At 31.7% G+C, this 18,964-nt stretch overlaps 1 protein-coding gene across 1 annotated transcript in view; it reads right to left on the bottom strand.

The window, feature by feature from the left end:
* Positions 1-1,068: 1,068 nt before the first annotated feature.
* Positions 1,069-18,964, bottom strand: part of LOC113393044 (lachesin-like) — an 85,401-nt gene continuing 67,505 nt past the window's right edge. The window contains exons 5-9 of the mRNA XM_026629738.2: positions 17,672-17,861; positions 3,434-3,565; positions 2,617-2,745; positions 2,255-2,425; positions 1,069-2,115 (exon numbers count right to left, since the gene is read on the bottom strand). Of these exons, the coding sequence (XP_026485523.2) occupies positions 1,745-2,115; positions 2,255-2,425; positions 2,617-2,745; positions 3,434-3,565; positions 17,672-17,861 (993 nt within the window). The 3' untranslated portion in view covers positions 1,069-1,744. The remainder of the gene's footprint in view (positions 2,116-2,254; positions 2,426-2,616; positions 2,746-3,433; positions 3,566-17,671; positions 17,862-18,964) is intronic.

Below are 18,964 nucleotides of genomic sequence, written 5' to 3'. Positions count from 1 at the left end.
TGATATTAACATCTTAAATTTAACATTCATAAATATTTACGTTCATGCTAAATTGTTTCAACTTGATATTTACATATTAAATCTAAGATTGTCGAATATTATTGTCGTTATAAAACATTTATTATTATCAATAGTCACTGAATTAAGATATAAGTTTCAGCATGTTACAATGTATTATTATAAAGTAGAGGAATAAAAATATACTTAAAAATGATAATTATCTTATAATATCATTTAATATGTCACAATTATATTTATTGTCAGCGTATAGAAAACCAATGATTATTATTACAACTGGTTTTATATATTTATACTAAAACCTTATTTATTATATAAATAAAATCAATCGATTAATCGTGTATAACAAATTAAATTCCATATATTAATTATAAATTATAAAAAAATCTTCACATTATGTAATAATAATATATCTTATATTCTATGAAATTTACGTAAATTGTAAAAATTATAAGACTTTTAGGATTAGGATATACAAACGTTATATTATAAATATTAAAATGTTGTTATAGTTCAATTGTATTTCTAATATCCTATATACCAAAATTAAACATTGCTTAAAAAGCGAAAAACCAGTCCTTGCTTATGTCATACACTAGTTAAAGAACAATCGATTATAAATATAGCAAATATCCGTTAAAATTAATTGTAAAAATAACCATGATATTAAAATAAAAACATTATTCTTTTAAGAAAATGATTATTCTAAATCTACAGTAAATTCTTTCTCCTCCACTTACGTATAATTAATAACTACAACTTTTGAAGTTCAAAAGAAACTTCATTCGCTTACATTCATTATTCAATTCATTTCATAAGCCGAAGTACATTTATAGCTATACGGAAGACAAATTTATTGGGTATCATATCCAAATTTCGAATTTTATTATTCTAAAAGATTGAAATATTTTTAAGATTTAACGAATGTTTTACAGATATAAGATGAAAATCAGTCTAGAATATTGTCATCTACTCGTTTAATTTTAACATATGTAATAAAAAAAAGACCAAATACATTTTATTTATACAAATGAATTGTATGTGTAGATATTTCTTTTAAGAACTTCGTTGTACAATAAAAACACTATAAGTAAAATTAAACGTTAGTAACTGGATGCTTAATATTACATTTTGATATTTTTACAAACGTTTATATATGTTACACAAATATACTTTGTCCTCGTTAATGTTGGTCTCTATTATTGTCTTTATAATCGTATTGTCATGTAAAAAATATTGCTAATGACTTATAATAATTATTATGAACTATTTATATGAATAAAATTTAGTGTAACCTTAGTACGTAAGGCGTTATACCTTAATCATCTCTCATGAATTTATTTTTTACATATTTATTCCAAAATATTACATGATTCAGATATTTGATAATCAGCTCAATTTAAATATTCTTTGAAGATTGATACACATATTGATCGTATCTTATTGATATGACAATTTTGATATTTTATCAAATTATGTTCATAAAATTTCATTACCTAAATTTTTGATTATGTAACCTTTCTATTTAATGTCAAAATTTACACTTAATTTAAAGCTGATATTTACTACTTATCATAAACGACTGATTTCATTTACATAACAATGTCAACACTGGGAAGTAACTAAATCGCTTACAACAACTCCCTTTACGTTACATTCTAAAATTTCAACAGCCATGTTTTTATCACCTAATACGAAAAGAAATATATAAAAAATAAATTCTCGTTTACGCAATCAATAAAGTTACGATAATGATAACAACAGGCGTGTAACAGTACGTGCCTCTGTTGTAAGCGACGTAATGTCGAGGCGGACCGGACGGCCGCACTTTCTGTCTCTCGGTTCGTTGGGCGTATTCATTATGGGTACTATTTGCCGGTCCGTATGCATTCACATTGTACGAATTGTACGCGTTGTTGACTCCGTATGAAGATTCTATGTCGATAGTATTCTGGTTCCATTCCTGTTGCTTCTTGAAATGACGTTTCGGTGGGCGCGTTGTTGTCACCAATGCTGTTGTCGTGCGCTCTGTAGTTGTTGTCGTGGTCGTTGTCGTCGTCGTCGTCGTTGTTGTTGTGGTCGTCTTCTGTGGCGTTTCTGTTGAGAAGGAAAACGGAATCGTTGAATTAGATTTTTCTAAAAAGGTTTTACTCTTTTATTTAGTTATATATATAAGTTAAATATTGGATAATAATTTTATATAAAACGATAAAATAATAAAGAAATTTCAACAAACCTTTTAGTATAATGGTAGCATTAGCTTTTCCGTATGCATTTGACGCGGAGCAAGTATACTCTCCGAAGTCATTTTTCTTGAGGCGGTTTATCGTCAAATTCATGCGCATCGCGTACTCGTTCAGAAAATCCGCCGATATAATGTACTTCGAGCTATTCAGCAACTTTGCACCTATGAAAGAAATATAACACACTTTTAACATCATTTTCCAATTTTTTCATGTAGAAATTATTAAGCGTAGTCAATCATCCTTTACTTTATAAATGATTAACGCCAAGCATTGAAATACAAAGACATGTAAGACAAGCTATATATAATAGCTTAAGGTTCATTAATGTATGGAGCGGAACTTAGACAATAACCCGTTTGCGATTTCCCTCGTTGCCACATAGTGAGTGACTTCGATGAAGCCTCCACATAGCATTGCAGAGTGACTTGCATGTCCGCAGCACGCCACACAACCAGACTTGCAACGCGAACTATTGGCTCGACTAAATGCGAACAGATAAAAAATATAAGTAAAATACTACTGCAAATTCAACCTTTAGCCAAATTTTTGAAGTTTACTTTAGTTCATACATTATAATGTTTATTGCAGTAACGTATAAACTGTTGTCTTTAAAATTGAAAATAAATCTAACGAGTTTAAATTTTACGATTAGCTTGAATTATATGAAAAATATCTAAGAGAAGGGACGTAAATACAAATGTGAAACACTATTTTCGTGACAAAGAATTAAAAATAAAATTTTCTAAGATTTGGGTAATAAATTTTACACCGCGTTTCTGTTAAGTCGTTAGATATAATATTTCTTTACATTATTTTTTTGCCATTTTATTACAAAAAGTGCTATAGATATGGTCGTTCTTTCTCAGAGCCGGATTTAGGGGAATACATCCGGGACTAAAGCCCCGGGGCACTCCAGGTCTAATCAAGAATACGTTTACCGCCCCTACAACGAATACGTTTCATCGTGTTAACAACTAAACTATAATATTTGTGTTAAATAAAATACAAGTTAAATTATTCCATCTATTTACACAATTAATTTGACTGAAAACAATTGTTCAATTTAATTTGAAATCCACGTCCACCAAATAATTCTAGGAATAACAATCATCAATAATATAAATAATTTTCACATAAAAAGTACTGTTACGAATAACTCTGATACTTACAATATACAGATACCTCGTAGCGGCGGGTCTTGGTCGGAGGGATTCCGTTCGCAGCGATACACCAATACGTGCCCATATCAGTCCGCTTGAGACCTCTTAGGAAGAGCGTTGACCCCGTGTAGTTGGCCACAACTAAATAAAAAGAAAAATACTTTTAAAATTATTTTCAATTAATGAATATGATTGATATATACTATCTGATCGTGTAGATAATTAATTTATATATATATTTACAACTTGCTGCTCCACGCGACTTCAACCATGTTCAACATAACTGCTTCGCCCCCGTTTCTAATAACTACATATTTATAGCTAAAATATTTGGGTTTTTTAATACTGAGATTAGCGCGTTCAAAAAAAAACAAAAAACCACTACTCGCTTTTAGGTATTAGGCACAGACAAAGTCATTTGGTTGAACAATTAGCTGACTAGACCCTAAGGATGCCGCACGACACTAAAACAATGAGATGCCTCTTATAACCAAACTGATTATGAGATTTTCCGATGCACTATATATACTAAACAAATACCGAACCTCGCCATCGCAATGTAGAAATGTTAAAGATTTGACATAATGCCTAGTGTTCAGAAGTAACAATAAAGTAGTTCATTACTAGTACAATGGATATACAATTATATATTAATACGATACGACACGTATTTTTCTTACTTAAACTAAATACTATATACTAGTCTACTTCTAATAAATAATAAAAAACAGTCTTAATCAAATAATACAGCACTTAGATTAACAACTTAGGAAATATTAAGATAAATCAGACGTTGGACAAACTGCTTAACATGCTTTCCGAGGCGTGGAACAATACTGTCTGAAGCTTTCTAGTTCCAGGCTGTCATTGAGAATTTCTTGACAGAAATAGTTGCATTTTTTCTGTCTCGCCTTCGATTGGAACTATTTGTAACATTATAAGCTAGACGCTAGACAGATGAGTCGAGCCTTGTGTCTAAATTTAATTACCCAACAGCATTTCAAACATCAAACAATGAAGCTAAGAGTTAAAACGCGATTCAAACGCGAAGTCATTTTTATTCGTTAATTTTTGATCACGTGAACTTATTAATGTCATTTGTATACTACCGAAATCTTCAATCGATTATTTGAGCGCAGTATTTTTTTTTATATTCAGGCTTACCCATTTTTTAAATACATTGTTTACCAGGGTATCATAAATGACTTAAAAATTATATTATATAATACTCAAAGGAGTCTCCATACTTCATTATCAGCCACCCTGCGATCGGCTATAAAATGCGGATACTTCGAAGTAGCAAGGGATTGAATCGAAGTTTGCAGTACTTGTATTTCTTGTTGGTTTTGTATATTTTTATTTAAATATCCACTTCCGATGCTGATAATACCTTATACAAGAATTTTAATATAAATTCTAGTAAACTAAAAAAAATATACTTTTATGAACATATTCTATCATTAATCATGTAAATGTAAATTAGCAATCTAAATGAGCTAAATAAACGCTGAATAAATTCTTCATCTGAAATTGAGTTGCGTAATCGCAAACACCTGTGTCTCCTATTTATTAATTGTAAGCACGTTACACGATTAATAGCAAAAAATATTATCACATGCTTAAATTATAAATGGTTTTCCATTAACCAATTAAATTATTGTGTAAATAAAATAATGTTATTCGTTTACCATAGAACCGTTACTTAATCAACACTTATTTAATATAAAAAATCTACTAAAAGCTCGGAAAAAATACTTCAGGTCTCGGAAGAAACGGCACAAATAATATAAGCAACAATATAATATCATCAGATCTTTCTTTCATTCTTAATGTTAAAGATGTTTTTTTTTTATAATATTAATGGACGTTACTTAGCTGAGTTTTTCATATTGTGATTATATTATTTTGTTATAGTAATATATAAATTAATGATTTCCGACAAGCGAGTTACTAACCATGTGTAATCAGTTAACAGTCTGTGAAATATAATATTCTATATCATTGTTTTGTTTTTGACTTTGCTGAATTGAATTAGCTTTTTGACAATTTGACACAATTTGACAATGGTGGGGCAGCAAATTAGTGATAATAACTAACATAATTACATAACTTTGAGAATGCCCCTTTTTTCAACAATTATTGAATTGAACTAATAGATTTGTAGTAAAATTACAGTATATCGTGAAATTTTACGGAGATGTGACCTTTGACTTATTATTATGCACGTAATTTTAATTATTGTCAGTGCACATTTAATGTTGTTTTTTTTTATGGAATCAATGGAATATTAAGAGCATATTCCTCTTAATAGTTAGTTACATTGGAAGCACTAAAATAGTTCATCAAAAATAATAATTCTCTATCAAAATATAAGATAATGTATTCTTCAAAAGTAAAGTTTTTTTTTGTTTTATGGTTATCAATAACTATTATTACAAGAAAATATATATTATAAAGATAAAGATTTCCACTGAGGTTATTTCGCGTGTTTTTAAGGAGACTGAACTGTATTGTGATTCAATAATAAAAAAATATTGTGTTATTTTGGATAGATTTTATTTATTGATAAAAAAATTAACTGATAATTTAATATGTAATATATAGATCATTTCTAACTATTATCTGGCTAGATTCTTAAAATAAAAAATACATTAGCACACATGACTGCATACCTTCGGGTTGCAACCGAATGGGCCGGCACGCCCGGGGAAGTATCATTTAAAAACGGCGTAAAATGGTAGCTATGCTACCGCGTTTCGTCCGGTATGTGAGAGTCCCGGAGGCCCGATCCCCCTCCCCCCCAAAATATAATGGTTGTGCAGAATTTGGTTTTATTACCCCAGAAGGGTACCATCAGCGACTGCGGTGGAGAATCCCTCTCTGGGCATCCATGCTCAGGACGTACACCACCTGAGCAGAGATGCGCAGGCTGCCCTCCGAATTCTAGGGGGGGGGGGGATAATTTTGCGCTCAGAAAAGAGCGTACTCCTTCCTGAAAAGCCGGCAACGCACCTGCAAGCCCCCGGTGTTGCAGATGTCTATGGGCGGTGGTAGTCACTTTCCATCAGGTGAGCCTCCTGCTCGTATGCCAACTCTAACATTAAAAAAAAAAAAAGAAAAAAAATCATTAAAACATCGAATATTGTTCCGTAATTATATTATATTTACAGTTACACATACATGATATATTTTTTATTTGTTTAGGTATTAATATGCATGAGCGTGTGTGCACTTGTGTGTCTATGAATAAAAAAAAGCACTGAAGAACTTTCGTTTAATTTACGATAAAAACGTTTTTTTTTTTTAAAAAGGCCATATAATGAACTTCTTTGTACGTATTACTATTAATTTTCACACATAAAGTACCAAATAGGTCATAATTTATGTATTTATAGCCAAGTCATAAAGGAAAAACCACGTTAGCGCAAAGCGCCAACAACGGTGAGGCGTTGCCAAACCGATGTTCGCCAGATGTAAATTACTCGAGAGTAATTTACTTATACGAGCCTTTTGATACCCGATACTGGTACTGGCTATTATTACCTGACATAAGTAAACTTATTAAGTGACTAACCATGATACTAACGAGACTTTGACCAATCGCTTTGTGTATGAGTATTTTCAAATAACCTTAAAAATAAAATTTAATTTTCGCATCGCTTGTTTTAAATAGAAAGCGTTCAAAATGAATCTCTTGCCACATTCAAAAGAAAATTTCACGGAACACTTGTATACGTTTAGTGAGTTCATGGTTAGCACACTTTGGGAAATAAACGATGGCCTCCTGGCTATTTCTTTGTGGTAATGAATATTTGTAAACAATCAAATAGTGTCAATAAGTCTACCGCTGAGTTATATTCGCCAGTTCTTCGATCGTCAGTATATTTTCTTTTTTGAATAGTTGGTAATGTTTAATTTAACAATAGATTAGTATGTATAATGATTCTATTTTTAATAAAGGAATTTGATTTTATTCATTAACATTGTTAGTCAAGTCTATCCTGTTTCGTTGCTGGTTAGATGAGTCACCTATTAATAAATAGACTCAACTTATAATAGATATTGTGTTGATATAGATACAATGGTATTGTTAACATGCCAATCTATATATTTATACATCTCTCATCTTAAAAAATAATAACAAATTTCATACTTAATGTATTTTTTATCTGTTTCTTGATATCTTACTATATTTTTTTAAATAATTTCTTTTATATATTTTTAACTTAGTCAACTATAATTAAATATCACGACAGTTTTCTTTACAATAATTGTAAATGATAAACGCAAAAGTTTGAAATAAAAAAAAAACATTTGTTTTCATAAAGTTGAGATGAAATTGTTTAGTATACTACAGTTTGTACTCCTATAATAATATACGAGTATTAGTACCGATCATACATTTGAAAGAAGATGGAGCCAATCAGAGGAAAGTTTCGTCATTTTCCTTAACATAATCCAAGAAGCTCATACTCGTAGTAAATAAGGGTATTTTTCGACAATCGTTCAAAATATTGCGGAACACACATACATGCAAATCCTAAGTATATTGTTCCCTGATGAAGTTCAGAAGGTAATACACCAAGTCGACGCATGTTTAAAGACAGATTACCAGACTTCACAATCAACCATGTAGGATAGGACATAATATACATTTTTTACCTCAATCTCCAGGCTGTTTTAATAACGAAAATATATGTTATTGTTATTGTATGAATACAATAATTGTAAAATATGACATATAAAAAAACAAAATATTCCACTGGGTTGTTTTCGCCGGTTCTTTTCAAGTATGATCTGTTTATTTCCTAACCAGTGTTATATTATTATTGAGTATCAATAAAAGTTACACTTATGTATTGAATAAAGATTTTTGACTTTGACTTTAAATAATTAACTAATTATTATTGTCGATTGTGATACCTCTTTCTTATAGAAGTCTGCTAAAATGTAAAGCGAATGATCTTATTTAAACCGTTTTCAAGTAATGACTGTGCATTTTCTGTTCTCATTTAATAGTAAATACACTGAGAAAGAAAAACAATTTACTTTTAAAAGCTGTGTGACGTCCAAGATCCTGATCGCAATGTTAAAGGAATTTTAATAATTTACTAACATTTTTTTATGAACAAACTGACAACAGAACTGTAAGCTTATAATAGCATTAAATAGTAAGTAATTAGTATTTACATAATTTTTTTTTTATATATATTATCTAGGTAGGTGGACGAGCAAATGGGCCACCTGATGGTAAGCTGTCGCCACTGCCCATAGACAATGGCGTTGTAAGAAATATTAATCATTCCTTACATGGCTAGTGCGCCACCAACCTTGGGAATTAAACATTTTTGTTCTTTGTACCTGTAGTTACACAACAATACTGAGTACTGCTGTTTGGCGGTAGAATATATGATACGTGAGTGGTACCTACTCAAACGGTCTTGCACAAAGCCCTACCATATATTATATTGTATAAGATATGAAATAATATCTTCTTTTAGGGCAAGTCAATTTGTATTGCAATTTATATATCCGCTAGTATATATAATTTTCATCAAAAAGAGCCGAGATGGCCCAGTGGTTAGAACGCGTACATCGTAACCGATGATTTCGGGTTCAAACCTAGGCAAACACCACTGAATTTTCATATGCTTAATTTGCATTTATAATTCATCTCGTACTCGGCGGTGAAGGAAAACATCGTGAGGAAACCTGCATGTGTCTAATTTCAACAAAATTCTGCCACATGTGTATTCCACCAACTCGCATTGGAGCAGCGTGGTGGAATATGCTCCAAACCTTCTCCTCAAAGGGAGAGGAGGCCTTAACCCAGCAGTAGGAAATTTACAGGCTGTTAATGTAATGTATGTAAAATACATCATTTTAAAGAGATAGTTTCAAAATTTGAACGAGTAAACATTTCGCTTCAAAGTTTCATATTCACAGTTTTCGAGTAAGGCAATAAAAATAGTTGGCCGGACGTTACGAAAACTAGCATCGACGAGTAATTCAGTTACTAGCCTACAGAGAATACTGCGACGGTATTCATAACACAATTACATACTTTATCAGCGTTTGAACACCGTAATCGGTTTTAAGTGGTTAACCTGTAGAACGTTCATGATTTATTGAAACTATCGTTTTAATTGCGTATTTTTTTCCTGTTCGTTTATATTTGGAACGCCGACGAGCAAATGAGATATTTGTTGGTAAAAGGTCATCTTCGTCCAAACATATTAATGGTTTTCATTTTTATTTCCCATTACCCGGTCTAACTCGATCGACAACGATCAAAATTATTATTATTATTATATTAGTAGACTATTAATACATCTCAAAAGATAGTGAAAGTTAGTAGGACAGGTAACGCATCTGCAAGCCCCCCGGTGCTGTCCATGGGCGGTGGTAGTCATTTTCCATCAGGTGAGCTTCCTGCTCGTTTGCCACCTATAACATAGAAAAAAAAAAAAAAAAGAAAAAAAAACACAGTCTCAGTTTGCTCATTAAATATATATAAAAAGTATTACGATTCTCATTATTTTATTTTAATATAAAATCCAATATTACTCAATCGAAGGGTGATTTAGAATTCAAAGTTTTAATTTTCCTGCCTGTAAATTTCCCACAGTTGGGCTAAGGCCTCCTCTCCCTTTAAGGAGAAGGTTTGTAGCATATTCCACCACGCTGCTCCAATGTGAGTCGGTCGATACACATGTGGCAGAATTTCTTTGAATTTAGACACATGCAGGTTTTCTCACGATGTTTCGCTTCACCACTGAGATGAATTATAAACAGAAATAAACAATGAAAATTCACACATGAAAATTCCGTGATGCTTGCCTGGGTTTGAGCCCGCAATCATCGGTTAAGATGTACGCTTTCTAACGATTGGGCCACCTCGGCGGCCTATAAAGTCTGCTAGTATAAATTACTATTGACGACTCGTGCACAACAGTGCGTTCTTAAAAAGACTTACACAAAGCTCTATCAACAGTTAATATATAAATAAACATAAACATAATCAGCCTGTATATTTCCCACTGGTGGGCTAAGGCCTCCGTTAATATTAATAGTAGGAATTTACTCAAGTAATATCACATTTCATTAGGAAGTAATTGTCATTGGTTCTAGAAATAATATATACTTATGGTAACTTATGGTACTAAATGGTGACCATCGCCCCGACATTGGCGGCATAAGAAATATTAACCACTCCTTACAACGTCGATGCAGCACCAACTTAGATAATAAATAAGTTGAACTCTGGAGCCTTTAAGAGTAGAGTGAACAGGTTTCTTTTGGATGGGCGTGTACCACCTTCGTCTTCATCTACACTTTCCATCAGGTGAGATGGGAGACAAAAACGCCTATTCCATTATAATAACAAAAAAATAATAATAACCTTATATGAATAGTGCCCGTAGTTACACTGGATCACTCATCCTTCCAACCGAAACACAACAACACGCAGTATTACTGTTTAATAGTAAAATATGTGATGAAGGGGTGGTACCTATGCAGATGGGCTTGCACAAATCCTTACCATCAATTAATGCTAAATTCATGTATTTATATTAATCGGTAAGCATATATTTGATACGAATGATAATATTTACCTTAAAATATAATTAAATTAAAAACGTAATATTATATAAAATAAAAAATTTAAGACGATGAAATTACATTAATTTTATATTCACCAATTTATTATTAATTCGTTTGTTCGTATAAATTAACTTAATGACATGATATGATTGATAAATCCTAGAAAGGAAATAATATAATCACAAACGAACGTTTAATAAAAGCGTTTTTAATTAAAACCTAACATATCTTGAAACAATGGCCCTCTTAATTAAAAGGCATTTATACGTTACCTGTTACCCTCAAAGAATTATTATCGACACTAATGTACAGAAACACATTATATTGCGATTCATATAAATACATTTTTATAGTAACAATATATCGACCTTTCCTTTGTGGATACAACTTTCGAAATATTCAACTCGCCTTCTAAATTTATATTAATAGAATTCGCGTTTTGACACTGTTTGACCGATTACCATGAAAGTTGGCACGTATTATTTGTTTTTTTTTTAACGAAGAAGGTTTTATGATATTATGTACTTGGTGATAGGGTTTTGTGCAAGCCCGTCTGGGTAGGGATCACCCACTCATCACACGTTGTTGTGATCCGGTTTAAGGGTGAGCGAGCCTGTATAACTACAGGCACAAGGGACATAAGATCTTAGTTCCCAAGGTTGGTGAGGCATTGGCGATGTATGGGCGGTGGTGACCACTCACCATCAGGTGGCCCATAGGTTCGTCCGCCAACCTATATTATATACATACATTTCATTTTAACTTGCTGCTAGTTGGCTCTGCAGCATTTATATTTCTACATCGTTCAACTAATCGCCGTGACACTTGAGAGGTCTTAGCGTCTGACTGGCTTTGTTAGTTATAAATAAAAAAACTAGTTGTCGCCCGCGTATCCCTTGGGAAATTAAAAGTCAAGCTTTTCAGTCAAGTTTTTTTAATAGCAGAGAGGAGTTCAGGAATTGCCAGTGTTACACTCCCGTATCTCTCCAGTCGTGTTGGATTGCCATCCCATCGGTTAATGAAAGTGAGGGGATAGAGAGTGCATCTGCGTTTGCGCAAACTCTTCTGCGCTATTATTTACTTTCTGGTAAGTATGCGTAGTAGGCTTGTCCCAGATATTGGGCGACGTGACCGAAATTCGTTTAGAAGTACCTAATTTTCATATTGCGATATTTTGTACCATCATAAATTATCTTCAGTTCATTTCAACAGGTTACAACACTACCTAAGGTATTACGTAACAAACCTTTGTAATAATAGACAAAGGCTTTAAACTTGGTTAGATATAACAATCGATCGTTACGTGTGGATTCCTGTTTGATGGGTAAGATGACTCAGACGTTACACACCCGACATCAGACGCTACGAGTCAGTTTGAGATACTGTTAGTAAATACTGACAAACAGTGTAAAATTACAAGCACATGAGATATGTTTATAATCATTGCCTGCGGGGTATTGACAGTGTGAAAAATATAGAATCCATTGGATGATAACCCGGCTTCGCTCGAGTAAAATAAATAAAACTAAACAAATATAAATATATTAACTACTGTACGCCTGCTCGAAATTATTATTTGTAGGACACTTTCTGAATGCACCCTCAAACATCAAAAATGGCCACCCGTTGAACGTCATGTCATTGAATTTCATGGATTTAATATCGAAATATCTCGATTATACGAATTTTGCGGATATATGTTATCGACTAAAAATCGATATTTTTTAACGATCTTTAATTGTGAATAGGTTTCGATCGGGTCTATCGTAGACCTGACGATATTATTTATAAAGAATAAGAATATATGAAGCATTGTAGTAGTCATTTTTTTTTGGAAAACGAATGAAATAAATTATCATGATATTTTAGTATAAATAAATGTAAATAGTGAAACATTTTAGATTTTATCTATGATAATGAACCTAAATTTAAATTAAAATACTAAAACATTATGACATAAATGTTATTTATTGAATGAAACAATAACAGGCGCAGCGCAACCGCAAGCGCGTGCATTTTGTAATAAATATCACAAATTTCCTAAATTCCACTTAATTAAGTATCGCTAATCTGGCGTACTTTAATCAAAATATTACCCGAGCAATTCACCGTTTAGCGTTAGCTGTCAAATTAAATTTAAATTGAAACAATTTATAACTTTATTATGGCATACGACCCCCGATCCTAAATCTCGGGTATAGACATAAAATACTGCGTTACGTACGGTGGGCGGAATCAGTGAACAAATATTTCGTAGCATTATAGTCTTTATACTTAAGACAATAAGAATCAAAAGTTTATATATACACGTGTGACATATACGTATAATATGAAAAGCGCCTGCATGAAATTGTGTTTTATTAACGGGTTATAAAGTTGGAGCGCTACACGTCGTTGGCAACTTGTTACTCGATTCGCTCACGATTTAACAATTCACCGTCATTATTTCTCAAAGGCTAATTGTTTTCCGATTCTATTGTAGCGAATTGTTTTCTTAAGAATACTTTTATTCGAATATAAATCTCAGCATATTTAAATAACAGATCCGTTCTGTATTGAATACAAATTATATTGCAAATATCAAAGAATACCTACACTATTTATTGGATACAACTAACAGTATCTAATTTAACAAATGTTAAATGTAGAAAAATATTTTTTACAAAGAAATATAGGTCGCCGATTAAAATACACCTAAACTAAAATAAAATTCTGCCACATTTGTGTCCACCAACCGGCATTGGAGCAGCGTAATGGAATTAGATCCAAAGCTTTTCTTCAAAGCGAAAGAATTACTTAGCCCAGCAGTAGGACCGTTACATAAAATCTGTACTGTACCATACTGTGATATAAAATCTATATTTTAAAACTAAACATGATATGTTCAATCATCTGATATAATATATACTTGATTAATATTTTATTATATAAAAAGAATCACGCTTACCAAAATCTCGATGACGCAATAGATAGAATAAATGAATCTTAAGCGATCACAGATTACTTAAAGTCAATCTAGAGACCTGCACGAAATCTGCACGTGATTTTTTATAAAATTTATATCCACCAAACTGCAGTGAAGCAGCGCCTTTCCATACCGAAACATGAACCTTATGTTGACAATCAAAGAATTTGATTTGTGCCTTTTGCCCGACAGTGGGGCGTCTATGGTTACTTTATTATCACTATGCTAAACCGTTCCGATCAAAATCTAAATGTTAATCAAATTCCGGCATTTTTGCTATTTATTATTAAACATTAACGTGATTTTGGGGCTAATCTAAAAATAAATCCTCATAATACGGCCATGTCATATTATTTTAGCTGATTTCAAAAGGCTTCCCGCTTTTGAATTCGCTATCTAATGAATCTATTATAATGATATTTGTTTTGCAAAAAGTTAACATAAAAATATTACACTGTACAAGATTTTATACATTATTATTATGTGCGTATTTTCTATATTGATGAAAAAGAGTCACTACTAGATTTCTTGCCGGTCCGTTTCGGTAAAATCCGAGTCGGATGAAACCTTACATTAAAACCCTTTGAATGACGAATAAGTAAATATTTGTATAAAGAATATTTTGATTGAACGATACATAGGTTTAGGGTAGACCCACAAAGAAAACAATCCAACTGTAAGGGTTGAAATAAGAATAGAAAATTAGGGGGTTCGTCACTTATTGTGTTTATATAATACTATCTTCGACGATTGTAAATTAATTTTTTTTTTTTTTTATGTTATATTTGGCAAACGAGCAGGAGGCTCACCTGACGGAAAGTGACTACCACCGCCCATGGACACCTGCAACACCGGGGGGCTTGCAGGTGCGTTGCCGGCCTTTCAGGAAAGAGTACGCTCTTTTCTTGAAGGTTCCCAAGTTGTATCGTATTCGTATTATTATTATTATCGTATTCGTAGTGTTCAAAAACAATATATTCATTTGAATGAATATATTGTTTTTGAACAGGTTATACTTTGAGTCTGTTTCCATGTCAATTATATTATGCTTTTCACAAAATTATAACTTTATGAAAATAACTATTGTTTTTTTTGTACATCAAAAACAGCCTGGAGTTGTGAACTTCACTAATGGATATAAAAAAGGTGGCACCGCTGTATCGGATGCTCTATATTCAAGTTCGTATCATTTGTTTCAGTCTAATTTCCATAAATAAATATTTTATAAACAAAATAACTAATATGTCTGTAATAGTAAATAATATTATACTCTACATATTCGAGTGTGTACCTCGCCTAAAAACTTTACAAAATTTCATAACCTTCACTTTAACGTCTGATATGAATATGCTAGAGATATTTAATCCGAAATATTAAATGAAAATATAGATGCTAAAATATCAAATTAAAATGAAATATTTCCATGAAAATAATGTTATACATTTGCTTTGTGATATCTTGTAATAACTAAGTTAATTAACTCGAAGCCGTCGACCGCCCAACACCGTCGCGTCCCCATCGTGAGATAACTAATTGTAATTAACTAATCACACACGCTTCTCCGTGTGATTAATTATACCTCCTAGCATCAAATATCATATATGTATTAATATCTTAAATTATATCTAATATTTAATAGGAAAAAATATTCTAATGTATAATGTACATATATAATTAAAAAGGCTAAGTTGAATCAATAGTGTCATATTTTTTCTAGTTAATTGCAACGATTATAGAATAAAATAGAAGAGGAAACCAACTGCCCTAACAGCAATCCTTATTTGTTGAAGCGTGTATAACATGTCCAATTAATACTAAGGCAACGTTCCCTCCACTCCGTAACTATTACATTCACCCTCTGTTTACCCACGACCGCGAGTCTTTTGTTTACGCTTAATGGCTTAAATAAAACGGGTCAAATTCGTAAAACAGCCGCCTGAAGAGGTTTTAAATACATCTAGCATCCCAACCAAATTTACACCTTAAGGTTGTGCATTAGGGCATAAATTAAAATGTATAAATAAAAGCTATTAAAACAAGTGCGCGTGTATGCTCATATAACCGTCCCCGTAATCACTTCAAACTCTTGTCTTTTCACCTCTTATTCTCACTGGGGAACGCCATTACAACTATAAAAGATAACAACTTCGTCAGGCCGATTTTCACTTAGCCGTCCATTTAATTTCCTGACCGAAACCCCGATTGTTACATCGCTTTGTTTAAACTGTAATTGAGTTCTTTGAGAAGGCTCTTTTTTAAGGAAATGAATGCCAATCAAAAAGTCTATGGAAACTCGAACCATTAAATTAAAAAAATGGCATATAAATTAAATATAAAAAGTGACATGACGGCGTAAAATATGTAAATTTCAGGCTACGCCTAAAATACTCCGTTACGAACAAGAGATAAATTTAACTTTGACATTATTCAAATATTTCTCAAGGTTAATGTACGTTTATTTCACATTTCGAGTGTTCTCTCCAATATCTTAAGGCGATATCTTAATAAATCCTATAAAACTCCAATGTTTTAACCGCGAGCACCTGCTCCCGCTCCGGGCATCCTTTGAATGCAAAATTAGTCTTGTTTCTTTTTTACCACTTAATAGAATCCCTCGATATGAATCGAATCGAAGAGAAATTGACGTTCTTTATTTCCACTTTAATATGAATTTGCGTTTGTTACAAATGTTTAGACGTAAGTTGAAAGAGAAAATTAATGACTTGTCGTTTTCAATTACTGTCACGTTCGATAGCAGGAAAGTGATATGATTTAGAAAATCGTGTCTCGAATAATCGAAACGTATTTTTTTCTTATATAAATTGGATATTGATAATAGTATACTCATGTTATGGTAATAATCAAATCAAATCAAAAAATACTTTATTAAAGTAGGCTTTTACTACACAAACTATTTCAAGTAAAGCTACCACCGGTTCGGAATGTAGATTCTACCGAGAAGAACCGGCAAGAATCTCAGTAGTTACTCTTTTACAACGTCTAAAAATACAGCCATCTTACTTAAACACAAACAATCGAGTTAAATATGTCATTTCAAAAATACATTATCGAAATATATTATCGAATCTCCATAGACTTGAAGAGTCCGTGCTCTCGTTTAAATTGATTGCTAAATACGTCTACTTGAACATTAAAGTAAAAAAAGCAAAGTAACAGAAAAACAATTTGTTACAGAATTAACTCCGGTTCATTGAACATTTTCTTACATATACTAGTGTTTATTTAATCATTAGTTCGTACAAGACATACCTAACTAACCTTCACGATACGAAGGTTAGGCAGAAGAAGGATTCATTGAGATAATTCCGTCTTTGTATACTTCATTCAAGTTTGTGTTTTGTTTCGAATACTATTATTATAAAAAAAATAGAACAAACACGTGATGGGAAAAATATATTCCAAATCTTCATTTCGAGAGGAGAGGAGGCCTTTGACCTATAGTGTACAGGCTGTTACTTTTAGCCTTATACTTTTTACTTCACGCTCCCAAAGATTGGTTTTATGACGTTTTTATGTATGCACGTTTTTCCTAATGATGGCGATTATATATTTTTTTTAATAGTATATATTTTTTTTATTTTTTAAGTAGAAATCTTAACGGTTAAAGGCAGTATCTTTTCAACAGAATACAATAATTAAAATAATATAATATTCACCTTTTATTTCTTTGCCGTTATCATCCCGGAACACAATGTTGCGTCCTTCAGTTCTCTTCCATGAGGCTGTCGGCTCCGGTACTCCAGTCGCAGTACATCGAAGTTCCACGGAACCGCCTTCAGGTGCACCTGCCTCAGAACGGTCGTCATCTGCTATGTCTGGTGGTATAACTACCGAGAGATGACCCGTCTAAAACAACAATGTAATAAAAATAATTTGAGTAAATATGGAAACTTATTATCGACCTTGAAAATCTAATTGTATTGTGAAATTAACCATGAAACTATTATAGCACACAGATTATACCTTATGTATGACAATAAAATAATATAATTCTTAAAAATATAAAATAAATATGTAGTATTGTACAAATTCAACATTATTTTCTTTTGACCCAAAACATTCCAAATCATATTATTATTATTATATTTTTTAAAATTAAAATACTTATTAAACCAAATGATAGTCTACAAATATGTTATCTTATAATACGAGCGTATTAAAACAAATACGAAGTTACTGTCTGTCCTCATGTTAGAATGCCTTCTCAAATTAGACACATTAATATTATGTTTTAAATAAGCTGACGGCGGCACAACAATATGAACGTCGAATAAATAACGGGTATATATCGTATAATGTTACTGCTACGTATGTAATAAATATGCTCAGATTATTTAACAAACAACAGAATACAGATAACAAAAATAAAATATAGAAGTTCATATTAAAAAACAAACTTTAGTTTTTATTTATTTTAGAATGGTAACATACTAAAAAAACTAAGGAATGACTAGTTTTGTTTAAAAAAACAAAATGTTCTTCGACATAGTCTTTGTAATCAAAAATAAAGCTAGTATAAATAAGGTCAATACAGTGTCACGTGGGTTAACAAGAATCTAAGTTAGAGTTTAATGCCGTCTCCAGGGACGAAACAGGCATTGCATTCGAAACTAGTTTCCTACTAACATTATGTTGTTATAAATGGAACAAGATTATTATAGATTGTATTAAACTATATTGAGTTACAAAGTTCATTCCGACGCGAACTCAGATAACAGTTATGGCAGACATCTGACGGTGCAAATCGGGTTAAATTGTAACTTCACTAGGTATTACTTACTATGTATATCCCGTTAATAAAAATATTTAGCTTATTATTAATTTAAAGGAAATATTTCAATATTAGAAAACATTGTTATATCTACTTATATAAAAAAATGTTTATTTAAATAATAACACCCTGTAAATTGATCTTTGCTAAGCTATTGTCTCTTTTACTCTTGAGAAGG

Source organism: Vanessa tameamea, chromosome 12, assembly GCF_037043105.1.
Source record: "Vanessa tameamea isolate UH-Manoa-2023 chromosome 12, ilVanTame1 primary haplotype, whole genome shotgun sequence".
In the NCBI taxonomy this organism is placed as follows: domain Eukaryota; kingdom Metazoa; phylum Arthropoda; class Insecta; order Lepidoptera; family Nymphalidae; genus Vanessa; species Vanessa tameamea.
The sequence above is the reverse complement of the archived record's forward strand: the minus strand, read 5'-3'. Positions and strand labels throughout refer to the sequence as shown.